This window comes from Mauremys mutica, chromosome 15, assembly GCF_020497125.1.
Source record: "Mauremys mutica isolate MM-2020 ecotype Southern chromosome 15, ASM2049712v1, whole genome shotgun sequence".
Classification (NCBI taxonomy): Eukaryota; Metazoa; Chordata; order Testudines; family Geoemydidae; genus Mauremys; species Mauremys mutica.
The window spans coordinates 37,973,193-37,991,670 of record NC_059086.1 but is presented as its reverse complement, the minus strand read 5'-3'; the positions used below and the strand labels follow the sequence as shown (position 1 = coordinate 37,991,670).

The following is an 18,478-nucleotide window of genomic DNA, read 5'->3' as shown; positions in this document are numbered from 1 at the left end:
ATTCTTTTAAAAGTGTCGTTCAAAATTGGGAAAAAACCCCAAACCCAAGTCACTTAAAACTTTCTTACTTTAAAAGCAAAGGATTTTTTTTTAAATATATAAAAGGTTTGAAAGCTAACAAGGGTGTGCTACAAATTTCCACATTAAAAAGAGTGTTTTATTTGACCAACCTTTTTTTTTCTTGGAAAAATTCCAGCCGTCTGTGGGGGTTTCCAACGCCAGGGCGGCCAGGCACAACGCAAGAAGGTGCAACCGTAACGCTAGTATGAATTGCTCACAGGCAGGCGTGGGAAGCTGTGACGGGTTGGATCACAGAACCCCCCTTTGGGGCTGCCACCTGATGAGCTGAGACTATCTCTGAGCCCGTTTCCCTGCCAGCTTGGGACTTCAGTGCCCTGCCTCGTTGTGCCAGACACACTAGCCTGCTACAGCCACAGACCCAGGTCTGAACTATGTCCTCCAAAAGCTGCAGGTTTAACTGAAAGCTTAAGAAGTGCTCCTGTCTCCAGCACCCAGATACCCAGCTCCCAATGGGGTCCAAACCCGAAATAAATCCGTTTTACCCTGTATAAAGCTTATACAGGGGAACTTATAAAGTGTTCACCCTCCATAACACGGATGGAGAGATAAGCTGTCCCCCCCCCCCCAGGTGTTAATACATACTCTGGGTTAATTAATAAGTAAAAAGTGATTTTATTAAATACAGAAAGGAGGATTTAAGTGGTTCCAAGTAATAACAAACAGAATAAAGTGAATTACGAAGCAAAATAAAATAAAACGCACACGTCTAAACCTAATACAGTAAGAAAACTGAATACAGAGAAAACCTCACCCTCAGATGTTTCAATAAGCGTCTATCACAGACTGGACACCTGCCTAGTCTGGGCCCGATCCTCTCCCCGGTACAGCCCGTGTTCCAGCTCAGGTGGCAGCTCGGGGATTTCTCATGACTGCAGACCCCTCTGTTCTGTTCCACCCCCTTATGTATTTTTTGCACAAGGCAGGAATCCTTTGTCCCTCTCTGGGTTCCCCCCCCACTGGAAAAGCACCAGGATAAGATGGATTCCAGTTCATGATCACACGTCCTGTGAGACCCCAAGCCCTGATCCCTCCCAGCCTGACTCACAGGAAGGCCTGCAAGCAAACAGAGCCGTTCACAGTCCATTGTCCTGGTTAATGGGAGCCAAGATTCCAAACCACCATTAATGGATCCCACTTTGCATAATTACAATAGGCCCTCAGAGTTCTATTTCATATTTGTAGTTTCAGATACAAGAGTGATACCTGCATACAAATAGGCTGACCTCGCTCATGACATTATAAGCTTTGTAATGATACCTTACAAGAGACCTTTTGCATGAAGCATATTCCAGTTACATTATATTCACCCTCATTAGCATATTTTCATAAAATCATGTAGCGTGCAACGTCACAGAAGCAATCGCTGTTTTATCTAATTCGCCAGGGGGCTCGGATCAGCCCTTGCCGCTGTGTCTTTCCAACGCCGGGATGCCTTCGAAGGAAGCCGGAGGCAGGATGAAGTGAAGGGAAAATCTTAGAGAAATCCACAAAAGGAACCTGCGTCCAGAGAAACACAAAGTCTCCAGTTACCATCGGGACTAAATTGGTGCCCGCAAAGAAGATGCTGGGTGAAAACTTTTGAATGGAAACAAACAGTTTTCAGTTCCTTCCAGATGGTTCCCCTGTCCCGTGATGAGCAAAACGTATTTGCTGTGCAGTTTTTTACATTCAGTTTGTTTCGTTGAAAAAACTTTCATTTCAGTTAAAATAATGGGTGTCTGGGCAGTGCCCGGCATGATGAGGGGCCCTGATCTCGGTCAGTGTCTGGGAAGCGCCTGACACGACAGGGGCCCTGATCTCGGTTGGGGTCTGTGCAGCCGCACATAACGCCACACAGAAATGGCTCTCCTGGTGCTGAAATGCAGCTGATTCTGGGGTGGAGTTTAGTAATATGGTTGTTTCCTTTTTCAAAAAGTGGTATAATTAGGGCAGCAGGTTTGCCACAGGGCTGAAAATGTCACAGACGCCAGGACTTGTCTGTTTGTCTGAGACTTTTCGAGTGTGAGTGAGGGGGTGCTGAGCACCCTCAGCAGGGGCTGCGCGGAGGAGGAGGGGGAGAACGACACTCGCTAATGATTTTAACGAGGTATTGTTGAATTTCATTTGTCACGGCACTTTTTTTATCATGGATCATGGCGCGTCCTGGTGAATTTAATGCAAGTCATGGGGCTTGGGGCAAAGAGCAGATGGTGACGTCACACCCGGGACATTTATTCCTAGAAGCCAAGGCCAGATGGGACAGATGGGACCTTTGTGACCATCCAGTCTGGCCTCCTGCACCACATGGGCCAGAGAAGGCCCCAGAACAATCCCTAGAGCAGATCGGTTAGAAAAACATCCCAGCTGGATTGAAAAACGGCCAGTGATGGAGAATCCACCGAGCCCCTCACTAAACTGTCCCTATGACTCGCGCCGTGAGAAACTGACCCCTTATTCCCTGGCTGAACTGGCCTGGCTTCAATTCCCAGCCATTGGATCAGGCTCGACCTCCCAGTGCTGGTCTGACGGGCCCCTTGTGAAATATTTGTTCCCCGCCTTGGTCCTTCTAGCCTGGGATCGAGTCAGCCTCGAAACCTTCTCTGTGTCACTGGAGCTCCGGGAGTCCCTCCCTCTCCGGCAGGTTTCTGACCTTTGAATCATCCCCTCGGCTCTTCTCTGACCCCCTCCCCGATCGCTCAAGCTCCTTTTCCTTCAACTGCATTTACCGCGGCTGCTCTGTGATTTGTGATTGGAAAAAACGCCGGGGCCCGTCGGCAGCCCCAGTTCTAACCCTTTCCCCCAGCGAGCGGCTCCGAGATCTGCTGGGCGTTGCTGGCCGAACGCAGGGGCGGGATCACTTACCTACAGCGGCTGCCCTGGCACTTACGGAGGTATTTTATTCCCCTCGCTATCGCTACGCCTGTTGTTACTGCGACTGGAACTGGAAAAGCCAGCGGGGCTCTGGGGGCTGCTACTAGTGCTGAGAATATTCCTCCTACAGCTCCGGCGCCTACAAGTGTTACACCTTCCCCTACCTGTCCTCTGGGTCTACTTCACCTTTTGGTTTTCTCATCAGTCCGTGATGGGTCACTCGAAACTCTGCAATAAATCAGAAGATTTGAATGAGGCCACACCGCAGATGGCTGCTCAGTTGTCAAGTTTCTGACACGAAGCAGGAAGGGACCTGGGTCTCATTTCTTGGTCTCTTTGTTCAGCTCAACAGCTGGAGCTGCGGGCGTCCCGCGCTCTCCGGCCGGTTTCTAATACATAACGCAACATGTGCATGGCTCACCGAGCACTGAGCTGCAGCCACCTCTGGGGTGTGGCAGCTGGAGAACAGCCACACAGCAACACCATACAAAAGCTCTGACCACTAGACCCCACTCCCCTCCCAGAGCTGGGGATAGAACCCATGAGTCAGAGGACCAGTCATATTGGATCAGACCAGTGGTTCCCCAACCTTTTTGTGGCCAGTAGCACATTCATGTTTTCAGAAGTGTGTGGCGGGTGCCAACAATTTTTCAGGGCTTATTTTGTATTGGTACATTAAATAATACGAAAAACATCATATTTAATATTACATAATATATGAATCCATAAGCTAAAAAGGGTAATTTTACATGTAAAAGATATTAATTAAATTATTCGGCAATTACTCTTTCACCTTACTATGGGAATTTGCTCTTTTTTATCTACCTGTAAGAAAAATTAAGGCGTTTTTACAAAATAAATATCATAAACAGTTTTCATCTTATTTATTTTAAAAAAGTAAAACATTGTTGATCTGCTGGTCCAAATATATTTATTATTCTTACTTTAATACAGAATGAAGCCTGCAGCCCCAGAGTTCTCTGTTCCCGGCAGGCTCAGGGCCGCGGCTTCTCTCCCCTGCTGGGCACTAGGCGGGTGCATATAAATGCCCCAGCGGGCGCCGTGGTGCCCGCAGGCACCACGTTGGGCACCACTGAACTACACCTGCCTGTAAATCTCCTCGGGTGAGATATGCAGGGAAGGGCTCCACACTCTATGTCTTACGTAGGAACCTTTCCAGGAAATTGACACACTTCTTACAGAGCCCTAGGTTTTGCCTTCCAGAAACCCAGCGTGGTTTATAATCAGACCCTCACAAATCCGAGGGCTGAGCGAGGCTGTTTTAGGAGTGGGAAACCTACTGACAAAGCAAACACACAAAAGTCGACAGAGATCAGTCTCCCTGCCACAGGAAGTCCTGCTTCTGCACGTATATAACACTGAGCGCGGCCGATTTCCGTTTTTTGAGCAGAGCCGAACACACAACACAAAGCTTTTTGAACAGCACCCGTGCATGCTAGTTTCACTACATATAGAAGAAGCTGCGTTTTACACTCACGGAGCAGCGTGCCCACTGCACAGGTAAGGAGACTGCGGAGGCAGGAACAGGGGCCATGGCACAGGCTCCTGGGAGAGGGAAACTTTCACCCTAGACCGGGGGTGGCTCCAGATCCCAGCATGCCAAGCGCGTGCTTGGGGCAGCATGCTGCGGGAGGCGCTCTGCCGGTCGCCGGGAGGGCGGCAGGCAGGAGGGTTCATTGGTCTCACGGCTCCGGTGGACCAGCAGACCCTCCGCAGGCACGCCTGTGGGAGATCCACCGGAGCCGCGGGACCGGCGAGCGGTAGAGCGCCCCCCGCAGCATGACACCGCCCCTGCCCTAGACAGTCAGTTCATTGCCCCAAAGCCATCCGTTTTCAAGGCTTTGAGCGGGTGAGGTGTTGCTGAGGGAGGGGAGGTGGGAGCCCGGTGCGGAGGGGGTTGAAGGTTGAAGAAGGGGAATTAACCAGTGTGATGCAATGGTTCACTAGGGTGAAAGAGAAGCAAGGTGACACATGCCTCCCCCCGATTTCTACCTTTCCTTTGGTCCTGCTCCCCCAGCCCTGCTGTGTAGGGCCGACCCCATGCTCCCTAGGGGCCTTGGGCCACCCAGACCCCCTGGGGGAGCACAGAGGAACATTCACGGTGGCGTGGTAATGCCAGGCATGCTGTGGGTCCAGATCATCTCCCCACAAGGGCTGGTGTGACAGACCCAGGCCAGGGGGGTGCAGGAGTCTGGTCGAGGGCAAATATACTGGTCACTGGATGAGCAGTTTTCTGTTCCCTGAGTGACCAGAGCAGGGGCTGCACTAGAGTCATCAGGAACCCGCTAGAACCAATTAAGGCAGACAGGCTGATTAGATCCCCTGCAGCCAGTCAAGGCAGGCTGAGCAGGGCACCGGGGTTTAGAAAGGAGCTCACTGCAGTCAGGCGGGGGGAAGCCAGAGGAGAGGAAGGGCGTGTGCAGAGCTGGGAGCAAGAGGCGCAAGGAGCTGAGAATGAGAGGACGTGCTGCTGCTGGAGGACTGAGGAGTACAAGCGTTATCAGACACCAGGAGGAAGGTCCGGTGGGGCGGATAAAGAAGGTGTTTGGAGGAGGCCATGGGGAAGTAGCCCAGGGAGCTGTAACTGTCATGCAGCTGTACCAGAGGGAACTCTAGAGAGCTGCAATCCACAGGGCCCCGGGACTGGAACCTGGAGCAGAGGGCGGGCCTGGGTTCCCCCCAAACCTCCCAACTCCTGATCGGATGCAGGAGGAGCTGGCCCAGACTGTGGGGAAGATCCCTGAGGTGAGCAGATCCGCCAATACGCGCAGGACCCTCCAAGGCAGCGGAGGAACTTTGTCTCACCGGGTAGCGGCTGCCAAGCCCTCCAGGCTCAGGCAGGCTGCCCCCACTATCCCAACTAGGGACTGAGCACATGGCCCGGCCCCACAACAGCCCCACCTCCCCCACAGGCCCTGCCTGCCCCCTGAGCTACCTGCACACACCTCATAGCTCCCCCATGCCTGCCTCCGCGCTACCCCTGCCTCCACCCTGAGCGATTTTCAGACTTTTTGAGCTGATTGAGCCTCCTCCTCCTCCTTTGAGTTTTAATTTTTGTGGCCCTCCTCACCCATTAGAGCTGCAAAAAAACCAGAGTGTTCATGTGCCCGAGTAGCTCCTGGAATCACCCTTGGGGTCCCGCCCCCAAAATCTGAAATGGCTCCCCTGGCGGGTGCTCGTCCTTGCCTATCTGCAGCAGTTGTTTTGTGGAAGAGAGAGGTGGGGTGTGTGTGTGTGAGAGAGAGAGAGAGAGAAAACCAGTGATGCCAATAGGATGATATGGAGAGGTGACAACCAGGGCACTGGAGAATGCGGGGGAGGGCAGGAAGCTGACGGAGGGGTGCAGGGGAATGTGGGGGCAGGAGCAGACCGAGGGGTGCAGGGGAATGTGGGGGCAGGAGCAGACCGAGGGGTGCAGGGGAATGTGGGGGCAGGAGCAGACCGAGGGGTGCAGGGGAATGTGGGGGCAGGAGCAGACCGAGGGGTACAGGGCAATGTGTGAGTAGTGGGGGGCGGGCAGGAAAGCCGAGGTGGAACAGTGGAGCCAGGGGAAGGCACCGAGGCCAGGACTGATGGGCCCAGGCCTGTGTTTCAGAGCTGGGCCAAGCAGATGTCACAGACAGGGCCGACTCCAGGGATTTTGCCACCCCAAGCGCGGGGGGAAAAAAAAAAAAGCCGCGATTGGCAGCGGCTCCACCGCGCCACTTTCTTCTTCGGCGGTCGTTCCCACCGAGAGGGACTGAGGGACCCGCTGCCAAAGACCCGTCGTGCCGCCCCTTCCCCTTGGCCGCCCCAAGCACCTGCTTGCTGAGCTGGTGGCTGGAGCCGGCCTTGGTCACTGTGCAGCCCACCAGGAGCCCGGCATTTTTGCAGCTGCCTTGTCAGTTGGATTTGGCCTCCGAGATGCTCCCTCCACACACACATGGGAAGCAGCGGCTTCCTCTGAATTGTTCAGCAAGTGAGTGGTGGGGGGAGAACAATGTGACTGCTTCTTGTTATCATTTGTCACTGTGGAAGGGCAGGGGATGAGCCTGTCCGGCTTTGGACAGCGCTTTGAGATCTCCTGGCGAAACGCTCTAGAGAAAAGCTCGGGGTTATTACTGCGTGTGTCGAACAGACCTAGAAACAGCTGTGACCGTGTAAAACCTGGGCGGGTGCTGTTAAGTTGTATTTTAGGTGGGTAAAGTCGTGAAGGACACCAAAGGTCTCAGTTTCTTTTCCTCTCTGTCCTCTTTCTCCCCAGAATGATCAATAACTTTTCAGAAGTGAAGGGGGCTTTTGTCCGACAGCGCCTTACCGCTAACCTTGCGACACTGCGAAAAGATCAATTTAAAAAGTTCAAAGATGTGCTGTGCGAGACACCCGTGAAGGACCTTGTCCGTGCAGGAGATGAATTTCTTGATGCACCCAACACGTTCCAGAGGGACGCCAGCCTAGAAACCCTTGTCGAGGATTTGATAGGCAAATTCGGCCGGACTAACGCACTGAGAGCAGCTGCAACAGTGATGGAAAAAATAGGGAGAAGGGACCTCGCGAAAGAACTCGAGAGAGAATTACATGGTAAATGCAGCCAAGCAGGAGAACAGGAGGGGAAGGAGGTGTTGGATTTGTCGGCTGCTCTGCAAATCAGCAGCGATGGCAGAAAGATCCAGGGGACAAATTGCCGACCCCAGTTCCCCGATGCACCCAAATGTGCTGCTGGATCCACCCCGGGAGGCTGAAAGGCTCCTGAGAACGGGCTGCCTTGTGCCATTAGTGATCGAATCGCACATAACACCAGACGCGATTTCTCACAGTGTCTGACCCTTTGGTCTGATCCAATCTGGCCGTTCTTCTGACTCGTGGGTTCTATCCTCAGCTCTGGGATGGGGGTGGGGTCTAGTGGTCAGAGCTTTTGTCTGGTGTTGCTGTGTGGCTCTTCTCCAGCTGCCACACCCCAGAGGTGGCTGCATGTCGGTGCTGGGCAAGCCATGCGCATGTTGTGTTATGTGCAGTTGTTCCCCAGCTTCCCGCCCCCCCAGAGGTGGCTGCAGCTCAGTGCTGTGCGAGCCCTCCCATTCCCTGTGCAGCGTTGCAGTGTGGCTGTTAAGCTGGAGACACCTTAGCCGGCTTCTCGAGGAAGCCGCACCTTTGGGGAAGTTCCAGCACTTGGTAAGTGTTGTAGGACGCCCACTGCTCACCTCCCCTGGGCTGTGCTCGGACGCAAAAGAAAACGTACCGAGCACTGCGACCCTGGGGCCAAAAGGGCGAATGCCATCCTGAGCCGTACATGCGGGAATCACGAGGACGGGCTTGTCTACACTGCGACATTATCGACAAAACTTGTCTTTCACAGGTACTTAAAAAAGCCCCTCCGCGAAAGACAAAAGTTTTGCCGACACAAGTGGCAGTGTGAACTTTGTCGGCTGGAGCGCTCTCAGGCCACAAAGCTAATGCCGCTCGCGGGGCTGGAAATATTTTGTCAGCAAAAGTGGTGACAAGATCCCAACCGAGAGCGTTCGCACACGCTGACTTTTAGTGAGAATGCAGTGTTGGCACCACAGCCTTGTCGCTAAAAGCTGCGTAGTGTAGATAAGCCCTTTGAATGGAGAAGTTATTTTCTGTCTGGATTTGGCCCTGGTGCTGGGATCCTGTGTCCCATTGTGGTGGCCACCGTTCAAGGGGAACATTGATTGATCGGGGGGTAGAGAAGAGCCATGAGGTTGATGAGAGGAGATGAGACCCAGGTCCCTTCCTGCTTCGTGTCAGAGCCTTGACAACTGAGCAGCCGTCTGCGGTGTGGCCTCATTAAAAACTTCTTATTTATTTTAGACGTGGCAGAGACCCAGCATGAATTGGAAAGAAGAAAAGTAGGACCAGGTGTAACACTGATAGGATTTGGAGTTGGAGCTCTAGCTGGAGCAGGATATTGGGCAATGGCAGCAGCATCAGTAACTGGAGCTTCCATGTTTGGTCCAGTTACACTTGGAATAGCATCAGGTGCAGCAGTATGGACCGGAATAAAATACCTCCGTAAGTGACAGGGCAGCCGCTGTAGGTAAGTGATCCCGGCCCTGAGTTCACCCTGCGTTCGGCCAGCAACGCCCAGCAGATCGCGGAGCCGCTCGCTGGGGGGAAGGGTTAGAACTGGGCCTGCCGACGGGCCCCGGCGTTTTTTCCAATCACAAATCACAGAGCAGCTGCGGTAAATGCAGGCGAAGCAAAAGGAGCTTGAGCGATCGGGGAGGGGGTCAGAGAAGAGCCGAGGGGATGATTCAAGGGTCAGAAACCCTGCCTGAGAGGGAGGGACGCCCGGAGCTCCGGCGACACAGAGAAGGTTTCGAGGCTGACTCGATCCCAGGCTAGAAGGACCAAGGCGGGGAACAAATATTTCACAAGGGGCCCGTCAGACCAGCACTGGGAGGTCGAGCCTGATCCAATGGCTGGGAGTTGAAGCCAGACCAATTCAGCCTGGGAATAAGGGGTCAGTTTCTCACGGCGCGAGTCATAGGGACAGTTTAGTGAGGGGCTCGGTGGAGTCTCCATCACTGGCTGTTTTTCAATCCAGCTGGGATGTTTTTCTAACCGATCTGCTCTAGGGATTGTTCTGGGGCCTCCTCCAGCCCATGTGGTGCAGGAGGCCAGACTAGGTGGTCACGAAGGTCCCATCTGGCCTTGGCTTCTAGCAATAAACGTCCCGGGTGTGACGTCACCATCTGCTCTTTGCCCCGAGCCCCGTGACTTGCATTAAATTCACCAGGACGCGCCATGATCCGTGATTAAAAAAAGTGCTGTGACAAATGAAATTCTATGATACCTCTTTAAAATCATTAGCAAGTGTCCTTCTCCTCCTCCTCCTCCGCGCAGCCCCTGCTGAGGGTGGTCAGCACCCCCTCACTCAAATTCAAAAGTCTCGGACAAACAGACCGAAATCAGGGCCCCATCACGTCGGGCGCTGCCCAGACCCTGACCGAGATCAGGGCCCCCATCATGCCAGTCGCTGCTCAGACACCACTTATTTTTACTGAAATGAAACCCTTTTCAATGAAACAAACTGAATTTAAAAAACTGCACTGGAAATATATTTTGCCCATCACAGGACAGGGGAACCATCTGGTAGGAACTGAAAACTGTTTCTTTCCATTCGAAAGTTTTCATGCAGCATCTTCTTTGCAGGCACCAATTTAGTCCCGACGGTAACTGGAGACTTTGTGTTTCTCTAGACGAAGATTCCTATTGCCGCCTTATCTAAGATTTTCCCTTCACTTCATCCTGTCGCCGGCTTCCTTCGAAGAGATCCCGGCGTTGGAAAGACACAGCGGCAAGTGCTGATCCGAGCCCTCTGTTGAATTAAATAAAACGGCGATTGCTTCTCACACCTGCCTGTGAGCAATTCATACTCGTTACGGTTGCGCCTTCTCGCGTTGTGCCTGGCCACTCTGGTGTCGGAAACCCCCGAAGACGGCTGGAATGTTTCAAAGAAAAAAAAATGGTTGGTCAGCTAAAACCAGCTCCCTTTTTAATACGGAAATTTGTAGCACACCCTTGTTGGCTTCCGAAGCTTATATAATTAATATATATATTTGTAAACAGAGTCAGGATAACCCTTCTGCTCCTCTTAGTTGGCAGCAACAAGGGCCGGGTTCAGTATCCAGGGGTTCCGTTTCAATAACACAATGCAAAACCGGCTCGAGCCCCCACCCAGTGACCTGGGACAATTACATACCACCCCCCTGGGCGCCTCTAGGAGGCAATACTTCCCCACTCGCAAGCACAGAGTCCGAGTGTAGCAAAATCCTTTTAATAAAGGAGGGAAACAATGCGGCATCACGTTGGAGAGACACCACAAACAGGACTATACACAAACCATAAGCAAAAAACCCACCTCCAAGTACATTTGGCAATGTCCTTTCCCCCTTAGGGTCTTAAGTCTAATCACCCCAAAGTCCAACAACCCAAGAGTCTCTGTCTCTGGTCAGTGCCACCCCAGAGTTCAAAAGTTTATCTGCAGAATTTTACCCCCCAGCCTGGGTGGAAATGGTGGGGGGGGGCACACGCAGGGTGTTAAGGGGCACCTTACGTGGGCCAGGGCCGACTGCCCCGCTTCTCCGTGGAGTTCTGCTGCAGCCTTCACCACGACTGGCTCCACTCCATCAGCTGTGCCGCTCCTCCAGCCAACCCGTGAACCACGTCAGCCATCCCCACAAACCGCTCCCCACTGCTCACTGTTTGACAGGCTGCCCCAACGGGCTGCAGACTGCTCCGCTCTGCCAGCCGCTTAGCGATAGATCTTCAGGCTCCCCCAGTCAGTGATCTCAGCTCAGTAAGCTTAGCTCTTTTAGTGATTTCAGCTCTTAGTGGTTTCAACTTGTAGTAGAGGAGCCCCAGTGCCACCTTGGTCCAACGTGAATTCAGGTCAGCAGCCTCCAGATGGACTCCTAAAGGATTCAAAATTAGCTCTGCTCTTCAACAGTGGAGAGAGGAGGATGTGCAATTGGTGTTCCAGGCCCTCAAAAGGGGCCCATACCATCAGGTACACACACCAGTCCCCAGCCTCTCTCCCTTCATGTCCCTTGTCTAGCAAGTCCTATTTAATGTAGGTTGAGTCATTTCTGTCATAAAGCAGTCTCATAGTTCCTCATTCACATAATTAAGGTGACAGCACTTTTTTTCCTTCCTGCCCCAATAACAAAGAAATTGGGGATTCCACCGTGTGAAAATAACCATCCCAGGCTGCTGTGTGTTATGCTAAGTGGAGTGGGTTTACCAATGCAAATGTCAGAGGGGTAGCCGTGTTAGTCTGGTTCTGTAGAAACAGCAAAGAATCCTGTGGCACCTTATAGACTAACAGACGTTTTGCAGCATGAGCTTTCGTGGGTGAATACCCACTTCTTCGGATGCAAGCAGTGGAAATTTCCAGGGGCAGGTGTGTATATATAAGCAAGCAAGAAGCAAGCTAGAGATAACGAGGTTAGATCAATCAGGGAGGATGGGGCCCTGTTCCAGCAGCTGAGGTGTGAAAACCAAGGGAGGAGAAACTGGTTCTGTAATTGGCAAGCCATTCACAGTCTTTGTTTAGTCCTAATGCAAATGCACATTCCTAAAATTCCTTTGCCCACTCCTCATAATGTACCACCAGATGTCAGGGTAGAGCTCATCCTGACTCTGCTTACATCCTCCCCCCAGCCGAGAATTTGTCGTCCCGACAGATCACATTCCCTACTATACCAACTTACTGGTCCCCTCCAAAGGGCCTCAGATAGCCCACTTTAGCTTTCACAAACCTGTGTGCTAAATGGATTGGCTCCTCACTAATCACCCCAGGTGCATCGTAAGTTAGCTGTTTCACTGGTCTTATTACCCTGTCTCGCCTATGGAGAATCTCTGTTGCTATGGTAGGGGGGACATCCTCTTGAGTGATGGATGGGGAGGTTTCCTGTGAGTTCCCCTCAGATACTGGCATAGGCCCCTGCATTTCTAGTTCTAACAGTGGAGGGTCGAAGCTGCTTGGGACATCTTCCATCTGTATGTCGCCACTGTCCAATAATCTGTGTAAGTCATCACACGGGGGTTCCACCAGTGGCTCAGGAGTGTCAGGAATGGGCCTAAATACTTCTGCCATAGGGTTTAGGGCGGAAGAGGAGGTAGTCTCTTTTGATTCAGCTGATCGAGACTGCAATCTTGTCTTCATCCTAGGATACACCATGGTTGTGTCTTCCTCCTCAGACTCACTCTCAGATTTGCTGAGTAGGGGTAGGTTAGCTGCAGGAGGCCGGCTGTCAACGTTGGAAGGTGGCTTTGGTACAGCACCTTCGTTCTGCCCAATTGCCCTGTTGTGGCCCATCTCATAAGGGCTGCCCATCAATTCCCCCACCGGGAGCAAAAGGTTTCTATGCACAGTCTTTGTCTGCATATATATATATATAATCTAAAAAAATCGATCCTTTGTTTTTGAAGTAAGAAAGTTTTAAGTGACTTGGGTTTGGGGTTTTTCCCAATTTTGAACGACACTTTTGAAAGAATACAAGGCTGTAATTACACTGACCCAACCAGTTCATCAGCACAGGGTCTCTCCCTTCAAACACAGCAACATGGCTGGTAACAATTGCATTGACCTGTCTTATTAGAGCAGTGGTCCCCAACGGGCACCACGGTGCCCGCTGGGGCATTTATATGTGCCCACCTAGTGCCCATCAGGGGAGAGAAGCCACGGTCCCGCGCCTGCTGGGGACAGAGAACTCCGGGGCTGTAGGCTTCATTCTGTATTAAAGTAAGAATAATAAATATATTTGGACCAGCAGTTCAACAATGTTTTACTTTTTTAAAATAAATAAGATGAAAACTGTTTATGATTTTTTTTGTAAAAACTCCTTAATTTTTCTTACAGGTAGATAAAAAAGAGCAAATTCCCATAGTAAGGTGAAAGAGTAATTGCCGAATAATTTAATTAATACTTTTTACATGTAAAATTACCCTTTTTATCTTCTGGATTCATATATTATGTAATATTAAATATGATGTTTTTCGTATTATTTAATGTACAAATACAAAATAAGCCCTGACAAATTGTTGGCGCCCGCCACACACTTCTGAAAACATGAATGTGCTACTGGCCACAAAAAGGTTGGGGAACCACTGCTTTAACCAAACAAACATTCAGCTTCTGTCAAGGATTTAATGTTTACGATGCCCTGCAAAAGTACCCAGCAAGGTAGAGACACACAAGACAAGGATCTAGCCACAAGGAGCTGACAATCTCAATGAGGTCATCACAGAGGCACACAAAAAAAGGTAGCATTACCGAGGATGACTGCCAGCATGGGAGAGGGGTGTCGGGAAAGAAGTGGGTGTTAAGAAGGGACTGGAAGAAAAAAGAGGCAACTTAGCAGAGAAAATGTGGGACGCTCAGAAGACGGCCTGGGAGTAAGCGTGATGCTGAAGAGACAAAGACGCAGTCGGGAGGGAGCCGCACAGAGAGTGATAAAACTTGCACTGGCTTAAAGAAATCACGTGGACACTTATTTTGGCTTCAAGGCAGCTGCCTTGGTTTAATTTAAGTTGAGGGAAAGGGGGAGATTTTACTTTCCTCTGAGAGCGGCCACTGGAATGGTCAGAGACCGGATGAGACGGACGCCTGGTCCGGGCTTTCTTATAATACCCCTTGAGTCACAGCTCAGCTCAGTGGAGACGCCTCGACTGCAGTTTTCAAAGCATGGCGGGATATGAAGTGTTATACTTAGAAAATGAAAACCAGCAGGATCTTATTTAGGGGATAAGGCAATACGCCGTGTTTATTGTGAATACAGAAAGGATCAGATTTCAGCAATCAGTTTTAGCTATAGCATTCCATTCACTCACACACACAAGTTCTGCAGGGTTGTTATAGTTACCAGCTTGGAAGTTGCTCGTGCCAAGTCACTGGCCAGGTAGCTTGGACACGAGGATGAAACCGAGTCTTGTCAGATGTGCATCTGATGCTCCTGGAGGTTGGTTGCAGTTGCAGAACCAGACTCAAAGTCCTTTGTCTTTAGAGTCTGTCTTTATAGGAATCCATCTTCGTACAAGCCTATGAAGTTTGCTTGGTCATGCTACTCTCACGTCTGAAGTGATAGTCAAGCACTGTTCTCACGTCTAAAGTGATAATCAGTCATGCAGCTTGTACAACAAGGACAGTTTGTTGTTTTCTTGTTCAGTTCTTCGGAGCAGTTGGGGGTGGATTCCGGTTTGCCCTCGGGGTTATCCAGTTATCTCACCCAACACAGTCCTCGGCCCAACGATCCTGGAGTTATAATTCTAAAGCTGGCACTTCCAACCTTTTATTGCCCATTCAAGCCAAACATACATCTGTGACCACACTCTATTTCAGGGCTGTCCAGAGCATTCGGGGGGCCTGGGGCAAAGCAATTTCGGGGGCCCCTTCCATAAAAAAAAGTTGCAATACTAGAGACTACTATATTCTCATGGGGGCTCCTGTGGGGCCTGGGGTCTGGGGCAAATTGCCCCACTTGCCCCCCCCCCCCCCCCGGGCGGCCCTGCTCTATTTCACTTAACATGCTTCCTATCGCATCTACATTTTGTTATCTCTCCATCCTTTAACATAACCTTCCTATAATTGTTGGAGCATGACAGGCTTCACTAAACCTGTTCATAGCACTTGCTACACATGCAAAGAAAACAAGCAGGATAAACGTGCAGAGTGGGGGTTAACAAATCTTGTTCCTGGGTTTAAGAAAACCTTTGTAACAGCAGCTGTAATCTTAGCACTTTAGGACAGGCTTTTTGTCTCTCAGGCCACTGTTTGCCCACCTCTGTTGTAAACTGACAGGCATATTTCAATTAGCACAAACTCAGCAAGCTGAGAGGCATATAACTCTCTAATGGTCAGGCCAGCTCCGGGGTCTGTTCTGGGCCATACTTTCTCACATCTTCCCAGAACATAAATGTTCTAATTATTACTTTAATCCAACAGGAGTTCCTGGGCAAAGGTCTCAGACCTGAGCAGAGAGGCTACCTTCATAACGACAATAGACACAATAGAAACAGAGAGAGAGAGAGAGAGAGAAGTCTCATTGCAAGTCAAAGGGAAGTTCACAGACCTCTCAATTTCTCACACAAAAATCCTAGTCCTGCTGCTCCTAATGCTATAAGAATAACCATTTCTGACGGAACTATTGCTGCTGCTGCTAGCATTCCTACACCAAACGATACCACAACCGCACCCAGTTTTACTTTTAGTTCTTCATCTCCTCCTCCTTTGTCCCCTTGAGCTCCTCCTCCGTTGTCCCCTTGAGCGCCTCCTCCTTTGTCCCCTTGAGCGCCTCCTTTTTCATCTGCTGAGCTTGTTTTGCTACCTTAAATAAATAAATAACTAAATACTCTTAAATGGTTTTAGTAATTAGTGTCCCAAAGATGAACCCAGGGGCTCACTGGGCTGGTCACGCAGGGATGGTTCATCTGGCAGAGCCCATGAAGGCGAGGGGGGGGGGGCAGGCGTTAGACCCTAGGTTTTTGGCGGTGGCAGCTACGGACAGGAATAAGGGTTGGGAACAGCCGGCAGGTGTCCACGAGGTCACAGACCCCAAAAGCTTTAGTCACCTTGACCAGCTCCCCGTGGCTCAGCCTGAGGTCAAAGCATCCCCGATGTCCATACGTACGTGGCTGACTGGTGCCCCCAGCTGTCAGGTGGCTTCTGGGTTTGGGTCTGGCCTGGGACATTAGGACAGATCTGGGGATGGGGGGAAATGCTGTGGAGGCCCCAAAGGTGCGTGTCCACTGGGCTCTCGAAATCTCTCGCTAATGAGATTCTTGCCCCTGTTCTGCTCCTCCCGCTGCTCCATTCCCTTTACCTGGCACTTTCTTCATGAGCTTGCCAGCGACCTTCATATCTTCCAGGACCTTCTTGGCTGTTTCCAGGGCATCAAAGCTTCCGAAGTGGTCCACCATCTCGATGGTCTTTTCCCGGTTGGCTCCTTCCAAAGAGGGACGGCTTATTTTCTTGTCATCAACTCCATTCACCAGACACGACTTGAATTTATTGAAGTTTTCCTCACTCAACTCATCCAGGATTTCACGCAGTGTGTCTTTGACTTTCTTCATGAGCTTGTCAGCGAGATCTTTCCTAGGTACGGCTTCCAGGGTCTCCCTGGCTTTTTCCCCGGCACCGGCACTTCCAAAGTTGCTCACCATCTGGTCAATGGTCTCTTGCCGGCTGGCTCCTTCCAAATAGCGATGGCTTATTCTCTTGCCATCATCTCCATCCTCCAGACACCATTTGAATTTTTTGAACTGTTCCTCACTCAGCTCATCCAAGATTTTAATCAGAATGTGTTTGACCGACATGCTGCAGAGATAATTAACTCCTGAGGAATGGAGAGGAAGAACATCAAGTGAAGGATGAAGTGGGAGTGGCCCCGATCACGTAAGATGAAACCCCTGGGCCCATCTAGCCCAGAATCCATCCACCCCCACCCCAGGTCAGACCTATGATGACTTGATCCTGGTCTATCAGTATCCAGACAGGGAGGAGATTTTTGAGATCCGGGGTCTCTTTAATCTCACAGACAAAGGCAAAATGAGAACAAAAGGCTTGGAGCTGACACTAATCTTGACCAAGATATGCTGGGCTGGCTATCGACGGATCCATCCATCTATTCCCATCCACCCCCTCTATCTATCTATCCCCATCCACCCCCCTGTATCTATCTATCTATCCCCATCCACGCCCTCTATCTATCTATCTATCTATCTATCTATCTATCTATCTATCTATCTATCTATCTATCTGTCTATCTATCCCCATCCACCCCCCGTATCTATCTATCTATCTGTCTATCCCCATACACCTCCTCTATCCCCCCAAACACACACTCACCCCCTTCCTGCCCCACACAACACCCCAAAAATATGGCAACCCCCCCCACCTCGGACCTGCTCTAAACCACCTCCAGCTGACTCCTGTCTCACGATCACACGGTGCTCCCAGCCGTACCTCTAGCAGTTCCGGGGCAGCCACCTAGGCTGACGACCCCCATCCAGGTGTTCCCCCAGGCCACCGCTGAGCGGTGGTGCCAGCGTCCTGGCCCCTGCGCGCCACTGTCCCCCTGTCCTATTGCACTCGGCGAGTTTTATCGTCACCGTCACGTAGAGAAGGGAGTCAGTGGCGAGCTCGTAGCTACATGCTGGAGGCCCCTGGGGGACGTCTGTCGAGGGATTCACCGTGGGAAATCCGCCCCGTCTTGTATTAGGTATTAAATGGCTTTGCTGGCCCCGTCTCTGAGGTTGGAGGGATGATGCAGGTTGGAGGGATGATGCAGAATGAAACAGAAACAACAAGGGTTGGCCTGTCCCTGACCCGGGAGGGGTGTGTGCAACCAGCGAGAAGGTGCAGGGCGGATGCAGCTGCTGATTTCCTGTAAAAGGCCCCGAAAGGCTGTGGTGCAGCAGCAAATGGAGGGGACGTTGGCCTTTGGTCACCATTCCCCTGCCTGCTGCAGCACGGCTGTCTGTTCCACTCCTGGAGCCGGCCAGGCGGGAGCGAGACAGCTGGACATAGAGGGAGCTGACGGACACATGGCCAGGGGCTGGCCTCACTTCATTGATCTAGATCAGGGGTCTGTGGCAGTGAGAAGAAGGATGCGGCGTGTGAGAGCTGCCCCGGCATCGGGCTCCGTCCGGCCCCGAGTTCTCCAGGCCCCGGCTCGCCGCCTTCCCCCAGGGCTTTCCAAATGGAATCACCCCCCGAATCCGAGACCCAGCGTCCGGCTGCTCAGCCTCCTGGGCCATCACAACAGGGGAAATGGGGGTAGTGGGATAGAGCGGGGAGGGGGGAAGGCTGGGAGCCTTGACTCTGGAAGGGGAGTGGGGTCTAGTGGTTAGAGCAGGGGGGGCTGGGACCCAGGACTCCTGGGTTCTCTCCCTGTCTCTGGGAGGGGAGTGGGGTCTAGTGGTTAGAGCAAGGGGGGTTGGGAGCCAGGACTCTGGCAGGGGAGTGGGGTCTAGTGGTTAGAGCAAGGGGGGTTGGGAGCCAGGACTCCTGGGTTCTCTCCCT

General features: G+C 51.6%; 2 protein-coding genes and 1 long non-coding RNA gene across 5 annotated transcripts; 1 reads left to right on the top strand and 2 right to left on the bottom strand.

The window, feature by feature from the left end:
• Positions 1 to 1,161: 1,161 nt before the first annotated feature.
• LOC123349894 lies at positions 1,162 to 4,512 on the bottom strand. Its single transcript, XR_006573673.1, has 3 exons — positions 4,430 to 4,512; positions 3,118 to 3,159; positions 1,162 to 1,578 (listed from the first exon to the last, which is right to left on the bottom strand). It is a non-coding gene; the product is annotated as an uncharacterized LOC123349894 (long non-coding RNA).
• On the top strand, positions 4,319 to 10,309 carry LOC123349879. 3 transcript variants are annotated; one of them, XM_044988144.1, is made up of 4 exons: positions 4,319 to 4,452; positions 7,196 to 7,512; positions 8,764 to 8,964; positions 10,155 to 10,309. In XM_044988144.1, the coding sequence occupies exons 1-4, from the start codon at positions 4,385 to 4,387 to the stop codon at positions 10,181 to 10,183; spliced, it is 615 nt and encodes a 204-aa protein (XP_044844079.1). In that variant the 5' UTR covers positions 4,319 to 4,384; the 3' UTR covers positions 10,184 to 10,309. The 3 variants fall into 3 exon arrangements, with proteins under 3 accessions (XP_044844079.1, XP_044844080.1, XP_044844081.1); XM_044988145.1 differs by having other exon boundaries at positions 8,764 to 8,989; XM_044988146.1 differs by having other exon boundaries at positions 8,764 to 8,989; positions 10,108 to 10,309.
• Positions 10,310 to 13,754: 3,445 nt separating this feature from the next.
• Positions 13,755 to 17,703, bottom strand: LOC123349874. The gene is made up of 3 exons (XM_044988138.1): positions 17,420 to 17,703; positions 16,278 to 16,790; positions 13,755 to 15,782 (listed from the first exon to the last, which is right to left on the bottom strand). The coding sequence occupies exons 1-3, from the start codon at positions 17,460 to 17,462 to the stop codon at positions 15,520 to 15,522; spliced, it is 819 nt and encodes a 272-aa protein (XP_044844073.1). The 5' UTR covers positions 17,463 to 17,703; the 3' UTR covers positions 13,755 to 15,519.
• Positions 17,704 to 18,478: the final 775 nt, after the last annotated feature.

What these genes read in the sequence shown, in the direction of transcription:
- LOC123349879 (XM_044988144.1), top strand. Translation starts at nt 4,385, where the DNA reads ATGCTAGTTTCACTACATATAGAAGAAGCTGCGTTTTACACTCACGGA. An exon ending in ACTCGAGAGAGAATTACATG is followed by an intron (nt 7,513 to 8,763) that starts GTAAATGCAGCC and finishes TATTTATTTTAG; the next exon opens with ACGTGGCAGAGACCCAGCAT. An exon ending in GACCGGAATAAAATACCTCC is followed by an intron (nt 8,965 to 10,154) that starts GTAAGTGACAGG and finishes GTGTTTCTCTAG; the next exon opens with ACGAAGATTCCTATTGCCGC.
- LOC123349874 (XM_044988138.1), bottom strand. Translation starts at nt 17,462, where the DNA reads ATGGGGGTCGTCAGCCTAGGTGGCTGCCCCGGAACTGCTAGAG. An exon ending in CTGCCCCGGAACTGCTAGAG is followed by an intron (nt 16,791 to 17,419) that starts GTACGGCTGGGA and finishes TCCATTCCTCAG; the next exon opens with GAGTTAATTATCTCTGCAGC. An exon ending in GCTCATGAAGAAAGTGCCAG is followed by an intron (nt 15,783 to 16,277) that starts GTAAAGGGAATG and finishes TATTTATTTAAG; the next exon opens with GTAGCAAAACAAGCTCAGCA.